The sequence below is a fragment of the Dasypus novemcinctus genome, chromosome 2 (assembly GCF_030445035.2).
Source record: "Dasypus novemcinctus isolate mDasNov1 chromosome 2, mDasNov1.1.hap2, whole genome shotgun sequence".
Lineage (NCBI taxonomy): Eukaryota > Metazoa > Chordata > Mammalia > Cingulata > Dasypodidae > Dasypus > Dasypus novemcinctus.
The window spans coordinates 133,275,742-133,300,537 of record NC_080674.1 but is presented as its reverse complement, the minus strand read 5'-3'; the positions used below and the strand labels follow the sequence as shown (position 1 = coordinate 133,300,537).

At 39.4% G+C, this 24,796-nt stretch overlaps 2 protein-coding genes across 2 annotated transcripts; both read right to left on the bottom strand.

Annotated features, from left to right (window-relative positions):
* Window positions 1-916: 916 nt before the first annotated feature.
* SPMIP10 (sperm microtubule inner protein 10) lies at window positions 917-3,928 on the bottom strand. The gene is made up of 3 exons (XM_004448153.2): window positions 2,929-3,928; window positions 2,385-2,493; window positions 917-1,159 (listed from the first exon to the last, which is right to left on the bottom strand). The coding sequence occupies exons 1-3, from the start codon at window positions 3,009-3,011 to the stop codon at window positions 950-952; spliced, it is 402 nt and encodes a 133-aa protein (XP_004448210.1). The 5' UTR covers window positions 3,012-3,928; the 3' UTR covers window positions 917-949.
* A 124-nt stretch (window positions 3,929-4,052) lies between these two features.
* On the bottom strand, window positions 4,053-22,047 carry PHAX (phosphorylated adaptor for RNA export). The gene is made up of 5 exons (XM_058277963.1): window positions 21,491-22,047; window positions 18,197-18,813; window positions 15,588-15,708; window positions 12,203-12,286; window positions 4,053-5,300 (listed from the first exon to the last, which is right to left on the bottom strand). The coding sequence occupies exons 1-5, from the start codon at window positions 21,584-21,586 to the stop codon at window positions 5,031-5,033; spliced, it is 1,188 nt and encodes a 395-aa protein (XP_058133946.1). The 5' UTR covers window positions 21,587-22,047; the 3' UTR covers window positions 4,053-5,030.
* Between the last annotated feature and the right edge of the window lie 2,749 nt (window positions 22,048-24,796).

Below are 24,796 nucleotides of genomic sequence, written 5' to 3'. Positions count from 1 at the left end.
TCCAGAGCTTTAGGGGTATGTGTATGTTGATGGGGTAGGGCAGGAAAAAGGGGCTTGGGACTGTCATGAAAGTGACAAGAATAATTTCCCACCTTTTTTTTTTTAAAGATTTATTTATTTACTTATTTTCCCTCCTCCCATCTTGCTGTTTTTGCTGTTTGTGTTATTTTCTCTTCTTATTTTCTCTCTTCAAGGATTCACTGGGATTCAGTCCTGGGGACCTCTGATGGGGAGAGAGGTTCCCTGTCAATTGTGCCACCTCAGTTCCCGGTCTCATCTGCACTTCACCTTGACTTTCCCCTTGTCTCTCTTTTGATGCGTCATCAGCTTGCTGCATGACTCACTTGCACAGGGCACTGGCTCACCACTTGGGCACTCGTGCAGGCACTTGTGCAGGCACTTGCTTGCCACATGGGCACGCTTTCTCTTTTTTTGTCTTTATTCATTTTTTTAATATTACATTAAAAAAATATGAGGTCCCCATATACCCCTCACTTTCTCTTTTTCACCAGGAGGCTCCAGGGATCGAACCCAGGTACTCCCATATAGTAGGCGGAAGCTCTAACACTTGAGCCACATCTGCTTCCCAATTTCCCACTCTTTAACTCCAACATTTGAGTTTGCCTCATCTGACACTGAGTTTTGGAGGGGATGAGTAATAAAAATGGAATGAGGAGAAGAGAAAGGTAGCAGTGCAGTGAGGTTAGAGGGTAAGAAAATTGCTTCTTACATGGTATGAAATTAATGTCAGCATAAAATGAGGCTGTTTTCTTTGCTCCCCCACTTCATCTCAGATATTTCAGAGCTATTTTCTTTCTAAAGCATCTATAATCTAAAAATTATACAATTGGTATATTTTCTTATAAACAAATTCAACCTGTGGACTTAAAGAAAGTCAGACACACACACATACACACAGATTGAAACACTTTATCACTTTATTTTTCTTTCAGATCAGTCGCCTCCTGAAACCATGGGAAATCACAGTACTTTGGTATCTGGAGAGAGGTGAATGCAAAGGCATATCAGCAATTTTTATTTCTGGTGGACCTTTCTTTAAGACAATTTTACGATTTTCCCCATGGCAAAGTCTTTCACTGTGATTCAAAAACAGAGAATCTTCTAAAGGGCCAGCATGGATTCCACACACTTCTGCATGCTATAAGGAAAAAAAACCCGTTTTTTGCTATATATCACATCGAATATCACTTTCCTAAAATGGAAGATTCCCCATGGTTTTCCTCCCTGTCTCTGATCAGATGGGAGGCCTTAATCCATTCCTGGGCATGTGAGCCCATGGTAAGGACCTTTCCATGAGTTTACTTTGGTTAAGATGTGGCCCACCTCAATCAGGATGGGTCTTAATTCTGTTACTGAGTCCTTTATAAGCAGAATGAAATTCAGACACAGGGGAGAAAGCCACAGAGGGAGCAACCAGAAGCTGAACCTGGGAGAGAAGGGAGAGACCAGGAGATGTCACCATGTACCTTGCCATGTGACAAACTAAGGACCAAGGATGGCCAACAGCCAGTCCCAGAATGCCACAGTCTTCAGGGAGAAAGCACTGCCTTAATGATATACCTTGTTTTGGACTTTTTTTCCTAACCTCAAAACCATGGGCCATTAAATTCCTCTTATTTAAGCCATCCCCTGGTATGCTATTTGCTCAAGGAGCCAAGGAAACTAACTAAACAGGCACATTTTAATAATACATTTTATATATAATAATTGTATTTTGTAATATCATCCCCAACTTGCCAAAGTATATTCTTACTAAACATTATTACTTTATCGTTTGAAATTTGCATATCAGTTTATACAAACATTTCTTTCTAGGATCGTAACTTGAAATCTTCCTACTTGTAGTCTGATTATTTAAATATATTCTATTCTCTTTTAAAGAAACAACTTACCTTTTCATAAACAACTGGTAAATCCAAATTTGGAAAATATTTTGAAACTAGTGACTGAATAAAGCATTATCAATGAGATAGGCTCACTGAATGGACAATGAGTCTTATCTGTAAATCTAGCCAAACCATTCCACAGGTTCCATGGCTCTCTAGCCAAATGTGAAATACAACTTTAAAAATACATGCTCTGTACTGTAGCTTTAATATTAATGATGCCTGCCTCTGAGCCAGCTGCTTAACAATGTTCACTGCAAGTTGGCATAATGAGGAGGAAAAGGTGAACTTACAACACTGAAATCCTTTGGTAAATCTATTTTCCATTTGTGTCATTTGACTATGATACTGCTATTTAACTTTTGCTTCAAAGTTTATGTGAAAGTGCATCAAAAGTTTTTGTGTACTTAGGTATTTCTATTCATAGATATATCATATAGTATAGCTTTTTTATTATGAATATTTATGAGAAAATACCTTTAGATTCAAATTTCTGAATGTCATGTTTTCTTTCCAAGGCATAACATAACGTCTTGGGATCATACCTTGCTTTAATGAAAATCGTGGCAAGTGAATCTCATTACACCTGAAGATTAGGAAAGCAAGAAGAAATAGCTTGTGAGTTAAATAAAATCACCTTAGCATAATTTTAGGGTATGAAGGCAGTTCTGTTGTGTCCATGTCTGAGCCTTGCTGCAATACAAGGACAGAGAACTCTGCCATTGTTTAAGTCTCACCTAATAGACAGTCAGTATTCACTAATACTCAGTCCCTAAGTATCATCAGGATCAAGTTAGAGCTGGGTATCTGCTTCCAACTGCATGCTGTCCTTTACAATTTGCTCATGTTTCATTTTTACCTGATTTTTAAGAGTGGGGAGGTGGATAGGAGGCAGCCCACAATGATTTGCCTCAGGCCCATCCATTGCCTAAAGGAATCTGTCCAGAATGACCAAAAAATTTTTGTCCTCATCTGTATAGCTCCCAAATGGCAAAATAATCCAGAACTCTTAAATCCTCACTTATTAGCAGGCTTAAATGAGCTCTTCTCAGGGCAGTTGGCGAGTTTAGGTAAAATGGGACAAGCGTCTTTTCCTGAAGCCATCACTGCCAGCAGTTAACAGAATTCTCATTTCCTCTAGAACTTCACTCACTAGTCTAATCATAACATTGTGCCTTTGATGTCACAATGTTTTGCTGACTTCATAGCACCCCTTAGGAGTTAGATTAACTGAGTGCCAAACTCAGAGCTATTTTAATTGTTTTTCCCTCCTTGAGTAAAGCACCATTCTTATCATGACCATTTAGAAAATGGGGATGCTTGTGTACATATCAGAAACATACTAGAAAACATGTTGAGCTAAACAATTAACAATCATTTCACATTAACATTCCTATTTGCCCTTGACTTTCCTTTTTATATATTACACATCAGTGTCCCATTTGTTTCACCACCATTCTATCATAAATATGCACTTTAAGAGTGTAAATCAACCTTGCTTAAACTCAAACCAAATGAACACATTTTACCCCCTTACTAAGATGTTATACTGCAGAATAGTTTAATGTACAACTATTACTGAGATGGGAGGTTATCAGGGTAAATCCTGCCAGACAGCAAATAGACAAAATGTTAGGTTGAGCAGAAGAATTATTGCAAGATATGCTGCCTTGGTTTAAGTATTAACTGAATATTTGGGAACGCTTTCGATACTTCCCATATTTAGAAAGCCAGAAGGTTTAGAAAAAAGTAATTTAAATAAAGATGAATTTTAAAAAGAATCTTAAATATCCAAGTGTTGGTTTGTGTGTGCCATTAGCATGTAATAGAAGTCACGTATCTATGGAGTTTCCACATGCTAACTATTGATGAAAAAGAACCAGGAAGAGGGTGGTGATGGAAGAGCCATTTAATGCAGATAAAGTAACCTACAGCATTAATGTCTTTTAAAATCCTAACTTTCACTATAAAAATCAGCAACATTTTCATTTACATTTCTGAATATTGAGTATCTTTCCCAATGCACTATACTTTAAACAATCTCAGGTATGTGCAAAATCCAATTAACTATTTAAAATATTTTCCTCCCTTAGCCACAGAATTTTACAAAAGAATATTTAAGATAATAAAGTCACTTGACACTCATTAAGGACTGCCAAAAATCTAACTTTATTTTTGCATTCTTTATAAATAAAAAAACCAGTAACCATTTTCCTTTTCCAACTTAGATCCAACTTCAATAACCATATATTTCAGGAGAGACTTCAAGTACACTGTCTATAAAGAATAGCTCATAATTGTATCCTATACACTTTTGTAACTATAGTCAACTCTTGGAACTTTTTAAGTAAACTAACTTTATTTTCTTCATTAATAAAAATTAATAATTTGAAACTTCATGCAGTTGTGACATTTGCAATATTTAATTACTTAACATAAGATAAAGCAGTCTAAGGCCAGCTGCCACTGGGAAATTTTTAATGTCCAGAGTAACAAAGAAGTATGGATCACATTCAGTTTTTAGTATATGACCAAGTTAATAAAAATTCAAAAAGTTGGAGTTAAGAACCAATATTCTTTGAAAAGCTTCTAACATTTATTTACTCCTGGCAAAACAAGTGGGAAGAGCCATCAGTCTAAGCCTATTTTAATTTTAGTGTCCTATCCTTAAAATTGCCTGAGTACTTGTAACACAGAAAAACCAAATTTGAACACATTTTTAATAGATTAATAATTTACATGTTCCACTAGGATATTTTAATGGAATGTCTTGAAACCAAGGCATAACTTATTGCAAAGATAAGTCAGAAAAGATAATAAACCTTTGAATAGCATATTATAATGACTCAAACAAAATTGATTATCAACTAGTCATACACATACTAGCACATGCAACAGACTGAGAAATTAAATCCTATGCTATATACTTCTATCTTGTCTGACATGAGAAATTTTTAAATGTTTCTTAATCAGCCATCTCCCCACACATATTCATTTTTATTTAAAATACAAACACAGTTCTCTTTTCTTCAGATGTTTATCAGTGCAAAGTAAAACAAATCTCAGTAGAAATTATTACAATGTTATTTTAGAAAGCCTTCTTCCTCAAATTGTCCAAATGTACTAAAAAATGTCCAGATCGTGAGAATGATCAACCTCAATGGCTTCCTCCGCATCCAACTTTGTTTCTCCATGTCCTTCTTGTGATTCATCAAGAGAGGCCAGGGCCTCATTTGTGTCACTTGCAAAAGTTTCTCGTGATGTATCATCATCTTCTTGAAAATTTAAGCTTTTAATAGCTTGTTTCATCTTCTTCCCCAACACTTGAGTTCTCCTCTTCCTAGCAGCTTTTTTATTCTCATATTCCTTCTGATTTTCAATGTAGAAAATGTCCTATAATGAACAACTTCAGTAAGTTCTAAATATATTATATTTCCTAAATATATCAGAACTACCATTTAGTACGTGTATACAAGGCAGGCCTTTAGACTATCTCCATTTCTCACAACAAATTATTAGGCTCATTATATAAATGAAGACACAATGTCCAATAGATTAATAAGTGCCCAATGAAATAAAGGATGAAGCTATGACTGAAAACTAACCTTATCTAGAGCCTAGTTAGCTCTAGAGACCATTTTCATTCTACTGTTACACATCATCTCTATAGTTAAAGGTTTTCTAAATGGAGAGATACAACAAGAAAATCAAATGTTGCTTAGTTAATAAATGTAATATGATTTATCACATGACAAAACAGAAGTAATCAGAATAAAAATTTACTAACTTTGGAATTTCATCATTACCATTTATGACTGCCCATAAGACACTGAACCAGGTCTGAACTGTGTGAATAAAGATCATGTCACCTACGCATGATACAAGAAAAATCCCATCCCTTAAAAAATATTACTGCAATTCACATACTTGGCCCAATGGACAGGGCGTCCGCCTACCACATGGGAGGTCCGCAGTTCAAACCCCAGGCCTCCTTGACCTGTATGGAGCTGGCCCATGCACAACGCTGATGTACGCAAGGAGTGCCGTGCCATGCAGGGGTGTCCCCCACGCAGGGGAGCCCCATGTGCAAGGAATGTGCCCCATAAGGAGAGCTTCCCAGTGCAAAAGAAAGTGCAGCCTGCCCAAGAACGGCGCTGCACACACGGAGAGCTGACAGAACAAGATGACGCAACAAAAAAAAAACACAGATTCCCGGTGCGGCTAGAAGCAGTCACAGAAGAACACACAGTGAATAGACACAGAGAGCAGACAACTGGGGTGGGGAGGGGAGAGAAATTTTTTTTTAAAAGTCAGCACTATAATATTAGCACTAACCATGTTAGTTATAAGCAGCTATAGAATCAGTAGAAGAAGGGGAAAAGAAGTCTGAAATTAAGGCGATAAGGGAAAGCTTCAGAACACCAGCTTTTGATGGAAAAGAGGAATAAAAGTTTTGCTAAAGAAATGAGGAAGGACTGGTGATAAAAGATGAGGGCTATATATACATGTGAGAAAAAGTGTAGAAAGGGAGATAAAGGTGAATTCAGACTAAAATGAATTTAGCTACCATTTAATAGTAAGCATTTTTGGGAAACGGACTTTGGCCCAGTGGTTAGGGCGTCCGTCTACCACATGGGAGGCTACCACATGGGAGGTCCGCAGTTCAAGCCCCGGGCCTCCTTGACCCATGTGGAGCTGGCCCATGCGCAGTGCTGATGCGCGCAAGGAGTGCTGTGCTACACAGGGGTGTCCCCCGCGTAGGGGAGCCCCACGCGCAAGGAGTGCACCCATAAGGAGAGCCGCCCAGCGCAAAGGAGGGAGCAGCCTGCCGAGGAATGGCGCCGCCCACACTTCCCGTGCCGCTGACGAAGCAGACAGAAGCGGACAAAGAAACAAGACGCAGGAAACTAAGACACAGAAAACAGACAACTGGGGGAGGGGAGGGGAATTAAAAAAATAAAAATAAATCTTTGAAAAAAAAAATAGTAAGCATTTTTATATGCCAGGCATTATGCTAAGAAATTTACATGCACATTAACACATTTCATCCTCCCCCAAATGTTCTGGAGTAGGGAAATTATATTCTTGTTTTCAGGTGAGGAAGCTGAGGCACAAGATTAAAGAGATAACATGTGAAGCCTAAACTCTTAACTGATTTATTCAGATTTATATTCTTAAACCCTATTATACTGTTTCAAAAAAGTATGGTAATACACAATTGTGCTCAGAGTTCATTTGCTTTCAAGTAAAACCATTCTATTAAGTGGTACAGTGCTTGCGACACTGTGTTATGTTCCCGACATCCTGCCAGCCCCCCAAATATGACCAATCTTACTAAAAAGGAACTTCATTCCAGCAACTCCCTGCAGTTTGCCTGCAGTCTATGCCTCGGACTGTGTACTTTTCTCATTTTCTTATTTCTTAATAAACTCTTCACTCCCTTGACTACCCTAAAAAAAAAAAAAAAAGAACTTCTTTTCCATGGGTAAGTTTAATTACTAAGCAACTTTATAGAACAAAATGGGGAATGGTCCAAGGAAATGTTGCAAAATCTGTTGTTAATGTTGGTATAACAAATGTAGACAACAGATAACCTAAGAGCAATTTTTTTCTATCCATATCTACATATAAATAATTCTGCAAGTTAAGAACCTGACTGTAGGGAGCAGATGTGGCTCAACTGGTTGAGTGCCTGCTTCCCACATGAGAGGTACCAGGTTTGGTTCCCAGTGCCTCCTAGAAACAAAAACAAACAAAAACAAAGACTCAGGAGAGCTGATGTGGCTCAGAGGTTGAGCATACTGGCTTCCTGGATATGAGGTCCTCGGCTTAATTCAAAAAAAAAAAAGAATCAGACCAAGCTGTTTGCTAAAACTGTTTGCAGGGGGAAATTATTATAGCTGAGGTGTTTGGGTTTTTTTAGTTTGTGAATTAACTTTGAACTATTCTTTTTTTTTTTCTTCACAAACTTGATATTTTCTAAAACAAAATTGAAGTAATTAGAGGTCATATACCAAAATAAACCCATAAGAAAAAAAGGAAAACCCTGCATCAGTCCAGTTCTGGCTCATTTTTATAGACTGTTAGCTATACAGTGATCAGTAACATTTTGTTGTCTTAGTTTCCCATCTATTGTTCCATGCCTCTGTTACTTTAACTCATGATGTTGTATATTGCTTTATTTAAAAATTCAGAATTATTGCATTTTCTCTTTTCTTAAAATTGCCTCATGACGACAGACTCTTCAAGAATGTTCCCATAAATCAACATATCCCTATTATTAGATGTTCCACGTGTTCTAGTTCTTTCTTTAAAATAATGTAATACTCCTGGTAGTTTACCATAAAAACAGGACATGAAGTCCTGTGATGGCTTGAGTTACATACTCCAAATACAGACATGCTATTGGTCTTAATCTGTGTTCCCATGGGTGTGAACCCATTGCAAATAGGATCTCTCAAAGATATTATTATTTTTATCTAAGATGTAGCCCAAATAAATGAGGTTAGGTCTTAATCTAGATTAATGGAGTCCTTTATAAGCAGAAGAAATTGAGAAATAGCAAAAACCACAGGGATCAGCCAAAAGCAGGAAGTCACAAGTCAACAGAACCCAGAAACGAAAGGAGAGGGCATCATCGTGTGACAGGAAAGCCAGGAACCCAAGGATTGCCAGCTAGTCAGAATGCTACATAACACTACACATCCTGGAGGAAGCAAGGTTTCCATCTTTTACAACTGTGAGACAATAAATTCCCATTGTTTAAGCCAACCGACTGTGTGGTATTTGTCACACCAGCTGGGAAACTAAGACAAAACCTACCCCACAATGAGTTTTGCGAGTTGAATATCCAAGAAATGACATAGTAAAAAGAAAATGGGGCAGCGGACTTGGCCCAGTGGTCAGGGCATCCATCTATCACATGGGAGGTCTGCGGTTCAAATCCCAGGCCTCCTTGACCCGTGTGGAGCTGGCCCATGCGCAGTGCTGATGCGCGCAAGGAGTGCGATGCCATGCAGGGGTGTCCCCCGTGTAGGGAGCCCCACACACAAGGAGTGTGCCCTGTAAGGAGAGCCGCCCAGAGCAAAAGAAAGTGCAGCCTGCCCAAGAATGGCGCCGCACACATGAAGAGCTGACACAACAAGATAACACAACAAAAAGAAACACAGATTCCCGGTGCCGCTGATAAGGACAGAAGAACATACAGCGAATGGGCACAGAGAGCAGACAACTGGGGGGGGGGGAAGGGAAGGGAGCGGAGAGGGGAGAGAAATTAAAAAAAAAAAAAAAAAAAGAATACAGATACATTTTTTTAAATGACTAGAAGTGATTAGCCAGAAAACTTAATATGCAAAATATGCTCACATGGAATATTAGCTCAAGAGAAATGGCTTTTATCTGTCATTATTAACATTATAATTAGTAAGGCAAGAACTCCCATTTCCTGTTACCTTTATCATTCACTTATAGTAAAGAAAATAAAGAGGTACTCAAACTCAGCAGTTGTGTTGCATGTTTACCAATTCTTTATTTCAATCTTGGTCATATATGCTGAATATAAGAAATACTGGAGAGAGAGAATGAATGAAACAAACCCATGAGAAGATAATCAATGGATGTGGTACATTTTACAAGGTAACCATCTTGGATTCTTCAAAAAGTCCAAATCATAGGAGGGAAATGAGAGATTCAAAAGAAACTAGAGGGATTTACCCAAAAGAACTGAGAGCAGAGATGAGACATCTGCATACCGATGTTCACACTGATGTTATTCATGAGTGCCCAAAGTTGGAAACAATCTAGGTGTCCATTAACTGATGAGTGGATAAACAAATTGTGGTGTATACACATGATGCAGCAGTAAGAAGAAATAAAGTTGTGAAGCATATGACAATATGGATGAACCTGGAGTTCATTATGTTGAGTGAAGCAAGCCAGACACAAAAGGATAAATACTGTATGACTGCGCTATTATGAACTAAATGTACTGTGTAAACTCATAAAGTTAATAATTAGAGTATAGATCACCAGAAAATAGAATGAGGTTAGAGAATGGAAAGCTGAAAGTTAATCTGTGCCAAACTGGTAAAAAGAATGTTTGTAAATCTTTGGAGATGAACAGAAATGATGAAAGCATATCATGGTGTTTGTAACCAGCAGTGCTATTGTATGAATATGAGAGTGGCTGAAAGGGAAAGTCTTAAGTTCATGCATATTACTAGAAGGAAAGCTAAAAACTATAACATGGGACTATATTAGATAGTAAAACCTCATGCAAAGACAACATGAATATGGGTGATCTTGCATATATAAGATTGTTTTCAATAAAATATAAATACAAATATACTAGAGAGAAGGAAAAAGAATAGCAGCTATGTACAGTAGGGGAAAGACTGAGAGGTGGTGAGTTTTGTTTGTTTTTTATTATTATTGGAACAATGAAAGTGCTCTAAGAATGACTGGTGATGAATGCACTAATATATGGTTACACCAAATATTGTATACTTTGGGTTTATGCTTTATTGATATGTATTAATAAAATTATTTGTTAAAAGACCAAGAAAGACTTTGCCATAAAAATAAAAGACATCTAGATCTTGGCTCTGAAAGGGAAGGAAAAAAGGAGGCAGGGCTTTGAGAAGGGGCAACGAAACAAAAGCACAAGATTTACTTGAAATGAGACAATGACAAAACTGGGCCATTTATGGCAAAGTAGAATGATGGGAATTAAAGAGAAAATGAAGTTCAGAGCAGCTGAATGGAAAGTCAAATCACGATGGGTATCTTGTAACAGGGCAGTTTCTCTATTAATAGTTGGCTATCTCATTATGAATTGTTATTCTTGCTTTTTTTTTAAGCAACATTAATTTTTTTGTATAGTGAGTGGTTTTTTTTTTCTTCATGTGGATATTGTAAATGGGACTAAATCCAAGGCAGAAGGAATTTATAGCAATCTTGCAACAAATGTAATTGCTTAATCCCTATCTCCCTCTACGGTCACATGACAAGTAACTTGAACTGGTTTTCCATACGTATTTATTATTTTGAGGTATCAGAGCTGGGGATTGAATTTGGGACCTCCTCTGTGGGAAGCTGGCATTCAATCAATGAGCCACATAGGCTCCCACATGTATTTTAACTTTAATTTGCAGCCTGTCAAATTGGTATGTTTTAATTTTACCATGTATTCACAGACCAAGGTAGAGATAACTTTTTTTTTAACTGCTGACAAAAATATTTGCAGAATTGGATGACTTTAGCATTTTTATGTAAACTTAATTCTTGGTCTTTTGTTAAGATGTTAAGGTTGGTTATTCCTCATACAGAGCACGGAATAGTCAGAAATGTTCAAATGAGTTATTAATGTTAATGAATTTTATGTCAGTTGTACAGTTTTGACTGGGTACTTATAAGTAGGGCTAGGTTGGCTCTTCTACCCATAATACTCAGAGTTAAGGCAATGGAAGGCAATTCCATGTAAACCTGCTGTAAATGATAATCTATACAGATTTTCTGTTTAAATACTCAATTGTTAACTTCTTAAAGACTATTATGTTTCTATTGCTTTTGTATGGATGCTATTGTGAAAATGAAAAGAACCAGAACCCCATCCCACCCCCAGGCCCCCAATTGGCCCCTGGCTTGAGACAGCTGCTGAGAGAGACACAGCACCAGCTGATGCTGCCACAGGCCTTCCCCCAGGAGGAACCTGGTGCAAGAGCCAGGGATGCCATCACGGGCACCTGACAGGCCTGCCATGGCTTATGTGCCCAACACTGCCCTGGTACTCTGGGGCTGCCAGCCACCCTGCCAGGGATCAATAGCCCTGAGGAGGCCCCGGAGAGGGGCAGCAGAGAAGTTCATCTTCACCATTACTCATGCCTCCAACATTCCCACTGAGCAAAGGGTGAGCCTGGCACTGCCAAGATGCCTCTAGCCAGTCCCCTGGTACAGACTGTCCCCCCAACACTCTTTGACCTGTTGAAAAGTATGTGGCTGGTAGCCACACTGCCCCTCCTCAGCACTGCAGTCAGCCCACTGCAGCCCCTGACTCAGCCACCATCACCCTTGTTGCCCGGGACCTCAGATCTGCCTGGAGCCCCAGCCTCCCTGTCTCTTTACCCAGCATCTCCTGGGTGGTGGCTCAGAGAAGCCCTGAGGCCTGTTGTTTTCCACCCATAAGAATGTACTAAGGAGGCTGAGGCTAAGAGTCGGTGGTAGAATCCACACTCTCAATCATTTCAATAAAGCACTTTCTTCATGGCAAAAAAGGGCAGGAACATTATCATCATTACCTTAATTTGCTCCTCACTGACACTGGGAGTATTTTTCAGGAGATTCAGAAAAACTCCACCTGGCGTTCTTCTTCGACTACCATTCTACAAAAAGGAACAGAAAAATTATACAAAACAGAATTCCCGTGAATGGCCAAGACATCATTTAATTGGAGAAATGGCCTAAGGCATTAGAAAAGCTCAAGAAACTAGAAAGAAAACCAGTTTTGAAGCCCAGTCCTGATTCTGACCCTTGTAAATCCTCTAGGTTTTAAAACCTCATCTGTAAAATGAAGGTCAAAGAAGGTGATCTTTAATCTTTTCCAACTCCCAAATTCTGTGATTTATACAATCTACAAGGTATCAAAGAAAGAGAGGCTACCAGCTCAAATGACCTAATAAAAATGACCCACTTTTCTGCTTTAGCTGTCTTCTGGTCAAATCAGTGAATATTCTATAAGATACTAAAACATATTCTAAGGCCTCAATAATTAAAATAGTGTGGTACTGAAATAAAACTAGAATGAGCATTGGAGTAGGGAATAGAAAACCCAGAAATAAAATCAAATACACATGGGAATTTAGTCTATGATAATGACAGTATCTCAAACCAAAGAACATAAAAAGGACTATTCAATAACTGGTATTTGGAACAAATGAATAGCCTATCTAGAGAAATATGAGTACGTCTAAAATAAATTATAGGATATAAAGTCATATACACACATATATAAAATAAATCAAACTATGATACAATCATTCACTGGAATACTGGCAACTGGAAAAAGAATGAGGAGGTTCTCTTTTTATACTGATATGAGAAGATCTGCAAAATATACTAAGTGAAAAAAAAAGCAAGGTACCATTTGTGTAAATAAAATGGGGTGGGAAATTTGGACGGCTAGAAGATAGGAGTCGGAGGGTAACCTTTCATTGTAAATTTCTACTCTGATTTTTTTTAACTATGTGAATGTAATTATTAAACTGATTTTAAAAATTTTACAGATCAGTGAACACATACATTTTCGCAAGACAACTTTTTATTTTGAGATCACTTTTTAAAACTTTTTAATTTATATATAAGTATATGTTCATTATAGAAAAACTAGCAAAAACAAATGGGTAAAAAGAAAACATCATCCACAATCCCACTACCCAAAGGTAACCACTGTAACATTTTGACATCCACAATCTTTTTACGTTTTTATCATGCCACATGCATTTTTAATCCCTGCTTTCAAAAATGGGTATGAAATGGCTTATAATTAATGTTTTTTTTCATTAAACAATTATGCACACCCTTCCATTTCAAAGAGATTGCTGAGACTTTGCAAGCTAACGTGTATTTCTGGATATTGTTCTTTAAACAAGCCAAAACCTTACAGTCACCCTCTATTCTTCCTTTTCTTACATCCTACATCTAATCCATCAGGAAAATCTTTTGGCCCTACCTTCCACTTCCAACATCACCCCAGTCAGAGCCACCACCAATCTCTCACCTCCATTACTAGATTAGCCTCCTAAAACAGTTTTCCTGCTTCTACTCGTGACCCCACAATCAGTCTATTCTCAACACACAGCAGCAAAATTGCATTGTATGTCTAATCTGTTCAAAACCCTTCAAGGGCTATTTCATTAACAGTAAAAGTTAAATTCCTTAAAATGGCAAACAAGTCCCCACCATCTTGCCACACATTCCTTTCTGATCTCACATCCTACTCTCTTCCTCAAGCACCCTGCTCCAGCGACACTGGCACCTTCTTCATACCAGGCACCAGGGCCAGAATTAGAGTGAAGAGAGTGAGCTGCATCATATAAGTGCAACAGTGGAGCCTGCCTTAATTTAAATTTTCACTCATCAGGGATTTTTTTTTTTTGGCTTTTGCTTTTTGAAAACATTAAAATATTTATCTTGATTATTAAGTTGTTTTTTCTTTCTTTTTTTTTTTGGCACCCTCTCAAATTTTGAGCCTGAGGTTCTAAGTACCTCACTAACTCCAACCCAGGCATTCTTCACTTCCACAATACTGTTACATCTGCCTGGTCCACCAGTCCTACAATGCTCACTCTCATCCATATCTTCACGAAAATGGCCCTTCTCAATAAGGTCTCCCCTGACCACTCTAATTTAACTGCGACATCCTCTTCTCTTCTACCCTCAATACGTCCATTTGATTGTTATATGTTAGCATGTAACACTTCCTAACATATTTAATGTTTATAGACTAGCTCCCTCCCTCCCCCAACTAAACATAAGTTCCCTTGTGTCTAGAACAGTGCCTGTTACATAGTAGGTCCTCACTACACAACTGTTTCCATTGTTGCTCCCTCACCCCATAGAGCCTTTTAAAACATTATTTTCCTATTTATTCCCCTCATCAATAAAATTGATACTGGTATACTCTATTTCTATCTGTGCTTATATGTAATAAAAGATTTTTTTTTGCCCCCCCCCCAAAGAACCAGTTTTTGAGTGCACTAATTAAAGGAACCACAAGGAACACATTCACCATTGCTAAGTACCCAACACTGTCATGAGCACTTTTACATGCATTATCTCATCTAATCTGTAAACACAGGATTAATACCCATTTTATGGCTGAGAAACCTGAACCTAAGAGAAGTTAAATAACTTACCCAACTCTCACAGCTCATAAGTTACAGCATCAGAACTCAAAACAAGGCACCTGGTTGAGCCCTGAAACCCAGCAGATTATATGGCCAACTTCTATTCTCCAGTTTTTCAGGTATGCCCTGTACAACTAATGAAAGGATGATGATGGACCATTCCAAAAGCAAGGAGTTATCATCAACTGCAAGCAAAAGATTTCCATTCCTTTGCCTCATAACATCCCTATATCCCTTCTCAGCCTGAAGTAGTCAGAATAGACACCATCCCAATCCCTTAATATTGAAGAATGAACAAAAACAAGGGGGGATTATAACCACTGACTAAAGCAGATTTATTGTTAGTATAGTTATCACCTTGTGGTAACCAGGTAACTTGTAACATTGATATAAAAAATACATTAAATTAATTGATTAAAAAAACAGGGAACTCAAATCTCCAAAACCCACAGTCTCAAAATCTGAGCTTCCAGTCTCCTTCAGACACTTTGCCTTAAAATTTCAGTCCTTATCCTGAAGGAATCATTTAAGATATGTGTGTGTGTTGTTACACATTAATAGGCTACAGCTTACCTTTGTTTTTTTGTAACTATTCATTGCAAGACAGAATATACCAAATTTTTAAAACTCAGTCTTCATTGTTGATTAAGTTTTTTTAAAAAAATAACATGCTTCAATAACTTATGATAAATAAGAGATCCAACCATAAGAGGCAAATTTATTTGGGGGGGAGGGGAAATCACATTAGAAGATAGCAAGGAAATGCAGTTAGTCTTACCATTATAAAAAGGCCACCATTTTGTTCAACTTCTGCAGTTTCCATTAGAAGCTCAATTGCCTTTTTGTTCCCAATTATCCTTACTACTCGGGCTATCAGATCTTTCTTTGGTTCCTGTAACCTGGTAAGGAAAATAAAGGAACTATTAACCTCTTTGTTATATAAAGTCGTCTCCAGTTTAGTCCCCAAGTATAATCAAAAATCCTTTTCCAATCATTATTAGAGCATTTTCATTAGTCCAATAATAATAATAAACAAGAAACAAACAAAAAAATCCTTTTCCAATCACATATGGTTTTCTAAATCTTTAATATTTAACCTTGGAATCACTGACATGGAAACATTCCTCATCTTGGGTCACCCAAGGAGACGGTAACCCTAAGGTTCCATCACACCTGGCCTCCTCAATTGCCTTACTGGATTATAACAGATGTTGAAATACATGTGCATATACAGCAAAGTAGATGCAAACCTAAGTGCAAAAGAAGATAAAACTAGTCCATTCCTGTGAAAACAATTTAACAAATGTATACTATGCTTTCAATTATTATACCTACAAGGTAATTCTCCTAACTCCAGAGACTTCTGGGAGCTTTAAAATGGATAGCACCTTTTCCTTATAGGCACCTGTCTCAAAATAAAGGACAGAAATAGATAGTATTTACTGATGTCTTACTATGGGGTAAGCACAATTCTAAGAACCTCATTATCTCATCATCTCAGCTAATTCTTGCAACAACCTTAAGAGGTAGGTATTATTATTTCTATTTTACCATTGAGAGACAGCCTAGTTAACTCTTCTGATGCAGGAGTCCACTCTCTTCAGAGACAAAGAAGAATAAACAGCAGAGAAGTCAAAGGCTCCCTAATCAGACCTAGCATCCTGTTTCTTTTTAACTGAAGGCAATGCATTACTGTGGAAAGAACACTAGACTAGGAACAAAGAGACAGTGGTTTAGTCCCAGGTCTGATACAAATTAAATTTGTGACTTTGGACAAACCTCAATACAAGTGGGCCTTGGTTTTCTTGTTTGTAAAGTGAAGGCTTTGGTTTAAAAAATCTCAAAATTCCTTTCCAGTACTCAAATTAGAAATTCCCCCCTATTTTAAAAATCTACTACTGGTATCAAGATAGGTTTTTGCCTGTCTTGTTTTCTTGCCAGTCATATTACTCTTGAGTCATTGCTTTTAAATATGTAATGTTGTAAATTATATCTAATGAAAAATTAGTCAAAATTTGAACTTGTTAAAAATACATGACTTGGGAAGTGGACTTGGCCCAAAGGATAGGGCGTCCGTCTACCACATGGGAGGTCCATGGTTTAAACACCGGGCCTCCTTGACCTGTGTGGAGCTGGCCCACGCGCAGTGCTGATGTGTGCAAGGAGTGCCATGCCACGCAGGGGTGTCCCCCGCGTAGGGGAGCCCCACGCGCAAGGAGTGCGCCAAGTAAGGAGAGCCGCCCAGCGCAAAACAAAGTGCAGCCTGCCCAGGAATGGCGCCGTACACCCGGAGAGCTGACGCAGCAAGATGACACAACAGAGACACAGATTCCCATGCCGCTGACAACAAAAGAAGCGGACAAAAGAACATGCAGCGAATGAACACACAGAACAGACAACTGGGGCAGGTGGTGGAAGGGGAGAGAAATAAAAAATGAATAAATAAACAAAGAGGAGATTGAATACAATAAAAAAAAAAATACATGACTTGTAAATTTACCATACACCAAGCAATTCTACTACTCAGTTTTCACCTAAGAAAATTGAAAATACACATCCAGAGATCTAATTATTCATAAATAGCCAAAAACTGGAAAAATATACATGTCCATCTACTGGTAAGTGGAGAGACAAAATGTAGTATACCCATAGTATAAGAATTTATTTATACACGTACATACATTTGCACACATAAAGCAATAACATGGAATGAACTACTGATTCCTGCTACAACATGAATGAATCTCAAAAACATGCTGAGGAGCAGATGTAGCTCAGTGGCTGAGTGGTTGCTTCCCATGTATGAGGTATTGGGTTCAATCCCCAGTACCTCCTTAAAAGAAGCCAGACATGAGACCTATATGAATATGTATATGAAACTTCCACAGAAAACAAACTATAGAGACAAAAATATTAGTGGTTGCATGAGGCTGGGAATGGGAATTAAATGGATATTCAAACCCTGGTTGATGGTGATGGTTGTACAAGCGGATAAATTCACTAAAAATCACTGAATCATATACATGAAATAGGTAAATCCTATCATATGTAAAATATAACAATAACGTTTGGAAAAAAAAGGCACAAATACTTGAAACACTGCAAAAACAATGATTTTAAAAGATAAATTTATCTAATTAGCTCTGTGGCTCATTAAACCGAGTTGCTTAAGTTGATAAAAATAAGCAAAATACTCTATTAAGCCTGTCCACATTTAAGAAAACACAAATGTATTCACATAGCCAAGTAAACCCAGAGTTTGTTCATTAAATAAATTAAAAGCCTCAGAAAGGAACACCATCATTAATGTATTTGGAGCCTATTTTATTTCCTATAAGGAGAACATCTGGTCAACTGCTCATTTGTAAGTCAAATTTAAACACTCACCTGAAAGAAATTTCATCAGCCACTTTTTCTTGAGAATCTTCCTCTGTGATCACATACCGGCCTTTATAGTTCATTTCTAGCCTGTCCCCTAGTCTGTCTTTGACAGGTCGTTTCCGTTTAAGATGACCTTGCCCATTTTCCTCTTCCTTTGATTCCATATTTTTGCCACCATGCATATATTCATCTAGTTCTTTGTCTAATTCTTTTGAATGCTCTTGAGATTCCCTCTTAAGTTTCTTAGCAAGCAAATAATTGTAGGTCTCAGATTGTCTGCTTTTGTCAATAGTGCCATCCATTCCCAAAATTCCCAGTTCAGTGGCCACTGCATCTTGACTCTGTTCCTGCAGCACAGCACCCCATATGTTGTTAATCTTCTTTCCTCCAGCAACAGGTGTTTTCTGGCTGCTCTGGCCAAACTGAAAAGGCTCTGGTTTGGGAGGAGGGTTAAAACATTTTTGTCGCTTGCGTTTCCAAAGAGAGTTATCATCATCTGAATCAGAAAAACTCTCCTCACTTGAATCCACACTTTTAACAGTCCGATAATGTGATACTGGTACACAGGCTGCTGCTGCAGTACTTTGGAAGCGCCTCACTGCAATGTCCCCATCTAGTACTTTCTGCAAGTGAAACAATACAATCAATTCCACAAAACACATTAATCCTATTCACCATGAACTATTAAAAAAAATATTCAAGGATTCAACTGGATCATTTTGAAGCAGAACTGACCTTCAAAGACATCTCTGAAAGCAATCTAGTACCTACTTTTCTAAAGTTCCATATAGTATTTGCCAATTGTATATCCACAAATTCTTAATTCTATAGCAAATGCAGCATTTATTTCTATGGTCTCCTTCTAAGAATCTACCAAAGCTCTAATTTTCACCTGGATAAAAAGACTTTTTTTTTCTTTTTTTCTTTTTTAGAGGGTGCCCAGGATTGAACCTGGGACCTCATACATAGAAAGCAGGTACTCAACCACAGAGCTACATCGGCTCCCTGTACATATTACTTTTAAAACTTAAAAGACTCTACAGCAATTTACTAAGTCATAGGCCCATTGGCATAAAACACATCCTCTACCTAGATTAGATGATTTTCAATCTCTTCAATTATTGTCAGAATGTCTGAAAATGACAGGCACAATAATTGCTACTGGTAGTTAAAACAGAATTTTTTCTTTCTTTTCAATGATGTCTGTCTTGCATGTGGACACATCAACTTCCTTTAATCAGGTTTGTGACTACTCCTTTTAGATAAAATGGTAAACTCCTAGGGATAGGAATCCCTGATGTATTCCTTTTTTTTCTCCTTTCTTTTTAGGAGGCATCAAGGATCGAACCTGGGACCTCATACATGGGATGCAGGCACTCAACCATGGAGCTACATTGGCTCCCTGGACGTATTACTTTTAAATCTTAAAATTTTGAGTCCGTAGCAATTTACTAAGTCATAGGTGAATCAGCATAAAATAGCCTGGAAGAGATTGAAAAGCAAGTTATCTTGGTATCATTTTCCTAATATGCTTTATATACAAAAGGAATCACCTTTGCTTTTTGTACTAAATACCAAACCAAGTATTTGTTGAGCTCCTACTATGTGCTACAAATGGAGGATAAAATAAGCCAATAATAAGATTATCAAGATTACTGTTGGGGAAGTAGACTTGGCCCAATGGATAGGGCATCTGCCTACCACATGGGAGGTCGGTGGTTCAAACCCTGGGCTGCCTTGACCTGTGTGGAGCTGGCCCACGCACAGCGCTGATGCACACAAGGAGTGCTGTGCCACGCAGGGGTGTCCCCTGCGTAGGGCAGCCCCACGCACAAAGGAGTGTGCCCTGTAAGGAGAGCCGCCCAGCACGAAACAAAGTGCAGCCTGCCCAGGAATGGCACTGCACACACAGAGAGCTGACACAACAAGATGACGCAACAAAAGGAAACACAGATTCCCAGTGCCTCTGATAAGGACAGAAGCGGTCACAGAAGAGCATACTGCAAATGGACAGAGAGCAGACAACTGGGTGGGGGGGAGGGGAGAGGAAAAAAAAAAAAGATTACTGTGCTGGGAAGTGGATGTGGCTCAAGCGCTTGGGCTCCTGTTTACCATATGGGTGGGGCCAGGGTTTAATTCCTGGGTCCTCTTGGTGAGGGCCAGCTGATCTGCACAGCACGCTGGCCTGAGCAGAGTGCTGGCACAACAAGATGATACAACAAAAAGAGACTCAGAGGGGAGACAGTGAGAGATGCAGCAGACCTGAGAGGTGAGGTGGGGCAGGAGATTGAGCACACCTCTCCCACTCCGGAAGATCCCAGGATGGGTTCGGTACCACTTAAAGAGAAGACATGCAGACCCACCAGAAAGTACGGGAAATGGACACACACAGCAGACAGCAGTATGCGTGGGGACAGGGGAGGGTAGAATAAATAAATCTTTAAAAAAAAAGATTACTGTGTGCAAGATAGTCCACTGGATCCACAAAACAATCCTATCAGCAGCGTTCTGAATTATCAATTCCATTCTACATATGAGGATGCTGAGGCAGCAGGGCTAAATTACTTGCCGTAGGTCATACAGTGGCAGGGTCAGATTCTGAATGCCGGTATCCTGGCATCTCACAGAATTCACTACCTAGTACCGCAGCCAAGACAAACACCGATCTAGGAAACTGGAAAGCTCATTCAAACCTAGTGCCACAGTACCGCGTGACGAAGGTGGGAATGTGGTAGACTAGGCCCCAGAGCAAGCGACAACTTCAGTCCTAGGCCTGAGTCTATCAGCTTAGGGCAAGCTTTGGGCGAAACAAGCACCTTCAGCTGGCTAGCGCCGATGTTCTCAAGTGCCAATTTTTCGGACAAAATCTGCCTTTCTGGGACAATCTAGCGGCTGGGGGTTAAGGAGGCCTGTAAGTTTAGGAAACGAAGAGCGGCGCGGAAAGGCGGAGGAGAGCCGGCAGCACCCCAGCCTCCAGGAGGCCGCAAGCCGCAGTGCCGCCACCCCACGCAGCCCAGGCTCCACGCGCTGGCCCGCGCCCCTCACCCGGACCACCACCGCTCCCCGTGCCTCAGCAGGCCCTCATTCTCGGAACTGTGCGGCCCCACGTGTCCCCGGCCCGGGATACCTGCCCCGCCCCCAGCCAGCCCCTCACCCTCTCGGCGCCGTCACTCCAGCCCAGCACTGCCCTTCGCAGCAGGGGTTCCACGCTCCCGGCCTGGAGCGTCCCTACGCCCGGCTCCCCGCAGCCTGGGCTCCACGCTCCCGGCCCAGAAACACCCTCCAGCCCTTCTCGCTCACCGGCACCTGCAGCGGCCTGTCGCTAGGAGCCACCGTCATGTCGGAATCCGAGTCAGAGAGCTGCCCGTCTTCCATGGCTCCGGCGTCTTGCGCCATTTTCCGTGGCGCGGCGGGTCAGAAGCGCACTTCCGGCGGGCGGCGCGGCTGCGGGAAGGGCGGGGCGCAGCGGCCCCTCCAGCGCCCCCGCGCGGGGACCCGAGCCTGCCTACGTCGCCGGTCGAAGGCTCCGGGCAAGAATTCGAACTGCCCTGGGAAAATGTATTCTCCGTGTACCCAACAGTTGGGCGTGTTTCTTTCCAAACCGTTCTCGTATGAATATAAATATGTGCACTCACAGCAGCGGGCCGGGATTCCTCTCTAGGCTTCACATCCCTCGCCGGGACACTTTAGACTGGCCTCTCCAACAATCCACCATCCTCCAGGAGTCTTTAAGACAGTACCGTCTGCCCCTTCTCCAGCCGCGTTACCTCTTGAAACATGTTCCTTAGGCATCTTTTCTTTTCCGGCTTAAGGCCTTTGCAAGTGGCTGTTTCCTCTGCCTGGAAGACCCACCCCCAGTCCCCAGCACCATCCTTTTCACAGGTTCTCTCACATGATTCAGTTTTCTAATTAAGTACCAACTCTCAGAGAGGCCTTCTTGAACCACTCGAAGCAGGATCCCCTACTGTCACTCACACTTTTTTTTCCTTCATAGCATAAACAGTTATATATGTGCTTTGTTTTATGTTTTTTTTCCTGCATCCCCACTAAAACATCCCCTTTATGACTTTTTGCAGATGGTAGGTGATCAATAAATATTAAGTTTTTTATATATAAATGGGTTATTTGTACCTTTTACTGTTCTTAATCTGCCTTTAAAATATAGATAGCAATATATCCTGGACACCTTTCCATGTCAAAATATAATGATCTATCTCATTTTTTAATCTTTCCCTAATATTCCATTGTATGGAAGTACCTTCTGGTACCTGAGATTGAACCTGGGTCTGCATACATGTGAATCGCACGCTCAAAATGGTACACGCTTCTGACATAGCATTTTTATTTAATCATTCTCTGATGGTGGACAATGATGGTTGAAGCCAATTTTTCCTAATTACCAAAATGTTGCAATTAACATGTATTTTTACAAACTTTATTATTTCCTTACAATGAATTTCTGGACTCTGTGGAAAAGATTGCATCCAGATTTTTTTAAATTAACTTTTTTGTATAAGTTTTAAGTTTACAGAAATGTCATACATAAAATACACAAAATACAAAGTTCCCAAATATCATGGTTATTAACACGTTTTATTAGCGAGGTACATTTTTGCATACATTTTTGGAATGTGAATTTAAGAGCTGGAAAGTTCCAATCTCCTATTTTGTCTGTACTTATAATATACAGTGTGGACTTCTTTTACCCTTTTGACATCCATTGATTTTTTTTAACAGACTATTTTAGAACAATTGTAGGTTTACAAAAAAACTGTACAGAAATTATAGAGTTCCCATATGCCCTTCTCTCCCACCCAGTTTTCCCTATTAATATTTTGAATTAGTGTGGTACAATTGTTACAACTGAAGAAGCAATATTATTAGAATTATATTATTAGCTAAAGTCCATAGTTTATGTTAGGATTGTTCAGTTCTATGGTGTTTTTATTTATTTTTATTATTATTTTAAATTTATTTCTCTCCCCTTCTCCCCCCACCCCCTACCCCCTGCCAGTTGTCTGCTCTCTGTGTCCATTCGCTGTGTGTTATTCTGTGTCCACTTATATTCTTATCTGTGGCACTGGGAATCTGTGTCTCTTTTTGTTGCATCATCTTGCTGCGTCAGCTCACCATGTGTGTGGCGCCACTCCTGGGTAGGCTGCACTTTTTTCACGTTGGGCGGTTCTCCTTACGGGGTGCACTCCTTGCACATGGGGCTTCCCTATGTGGGGACACCCCTGCATGGCACAGCACTCCTTGCATGCATCAGCACTGCACATGGGCCAGCTTATCACAAGGGTTAGGAGGCCCTGGGTTTGAGCCCTGAACCTCCCATGTGGTAGGCAGATGCTCTATCCATTGAGCCAAATCCTCTTCCCTCTATGGTGTTTTTAAAGGTAATTTTTATTATGGTAACATATACAACATGCAATTTCCCACTTTCAAATACACAATTCAATGATATTAAATACAGTCTGTTTCATTGATTTTAATGTATACCTTTTCACAAATATGACTTTTTTTTTATTATTGTAGCTTTATAATAATTGTTAAAATTAGGTAATACAAATTTTACAGCTTTTTTGGTTATTTTAGATCCTTTGCATTTCCATATAAACTTTAGGACCTGCTTGTCAATTCTGGTATTTTGTTAGGGATTAAATCTACAAATCAGTTTGGACATCAAGGAGGCTATCTTAGCCTGATGCCATTAACCACTGGAATCATATATTGTTAATCAACAAACCTTCTGATTCTGAGCTCATTGAACAAACAGGTAGTTTGTCTACTGGAAGAGAATGCAGTGACTAAAGGCTGTGCTTGTGGGTCCTCTCTGAAGATAATTTTCCCTAAAAAATAATAAACCAGCATTCTGGTTGCAGTACCTTTTTTTTTTTTTTTTTTTTGTGAGCCCAGAGCAATAGTGTCACTTACCCATGCACTGACAAATCAGGATCTGAGTTTGTAAGAATGAAAATGAATCCTGCATGTGGTGATTTTGCAAATTAAATGCTACCTTAGGGCAAGCAGGTTGTTAGTTACATCTCTTTCTCTCTCCTGGTAAGCTATCTTTGAAAAAGAATGAAGATACCTAGATTTCATTGAGGATATCCTGAGCACAAGCCATTTGTACTCATGCACTGACCACAGAGGTCTTTAACAAGTCTTTGGACAAGAACTGGCCACTTGCAAACCCTGCCATTCTTAATATAGGACTGGTTCAAAGTGTCCTGAGTTCAGTCAATAATTTATATTTGCAGTTTTCTAATTGCTTTCATATATATGATTCATTTAATTCTCTTTCTACTCTGCCCCATCAAAATTCATCATTCCAGATAGTGGATGGGAAAGTAGTCAAAATGTTCCTCCTTTTTCCCCCCGAATGCCATTGAGCAGGACCAGGTAGAGATTGTAAAAAGGGGATGTAAGAAAGATGGCATCCTTCTTTTAGTGTGGGCAATATTAGTGCCAATCTTCCCAGAACTGGTTTACAGTGACAATCATGAACCTCTCTCCTTGACTTAGCAAAGAGAAGAAGGAAGATAACATTCCTTGAAGGCATTATATATTGTTCGTAAAATTTACTTCATCTGAAATGTTTTTTCA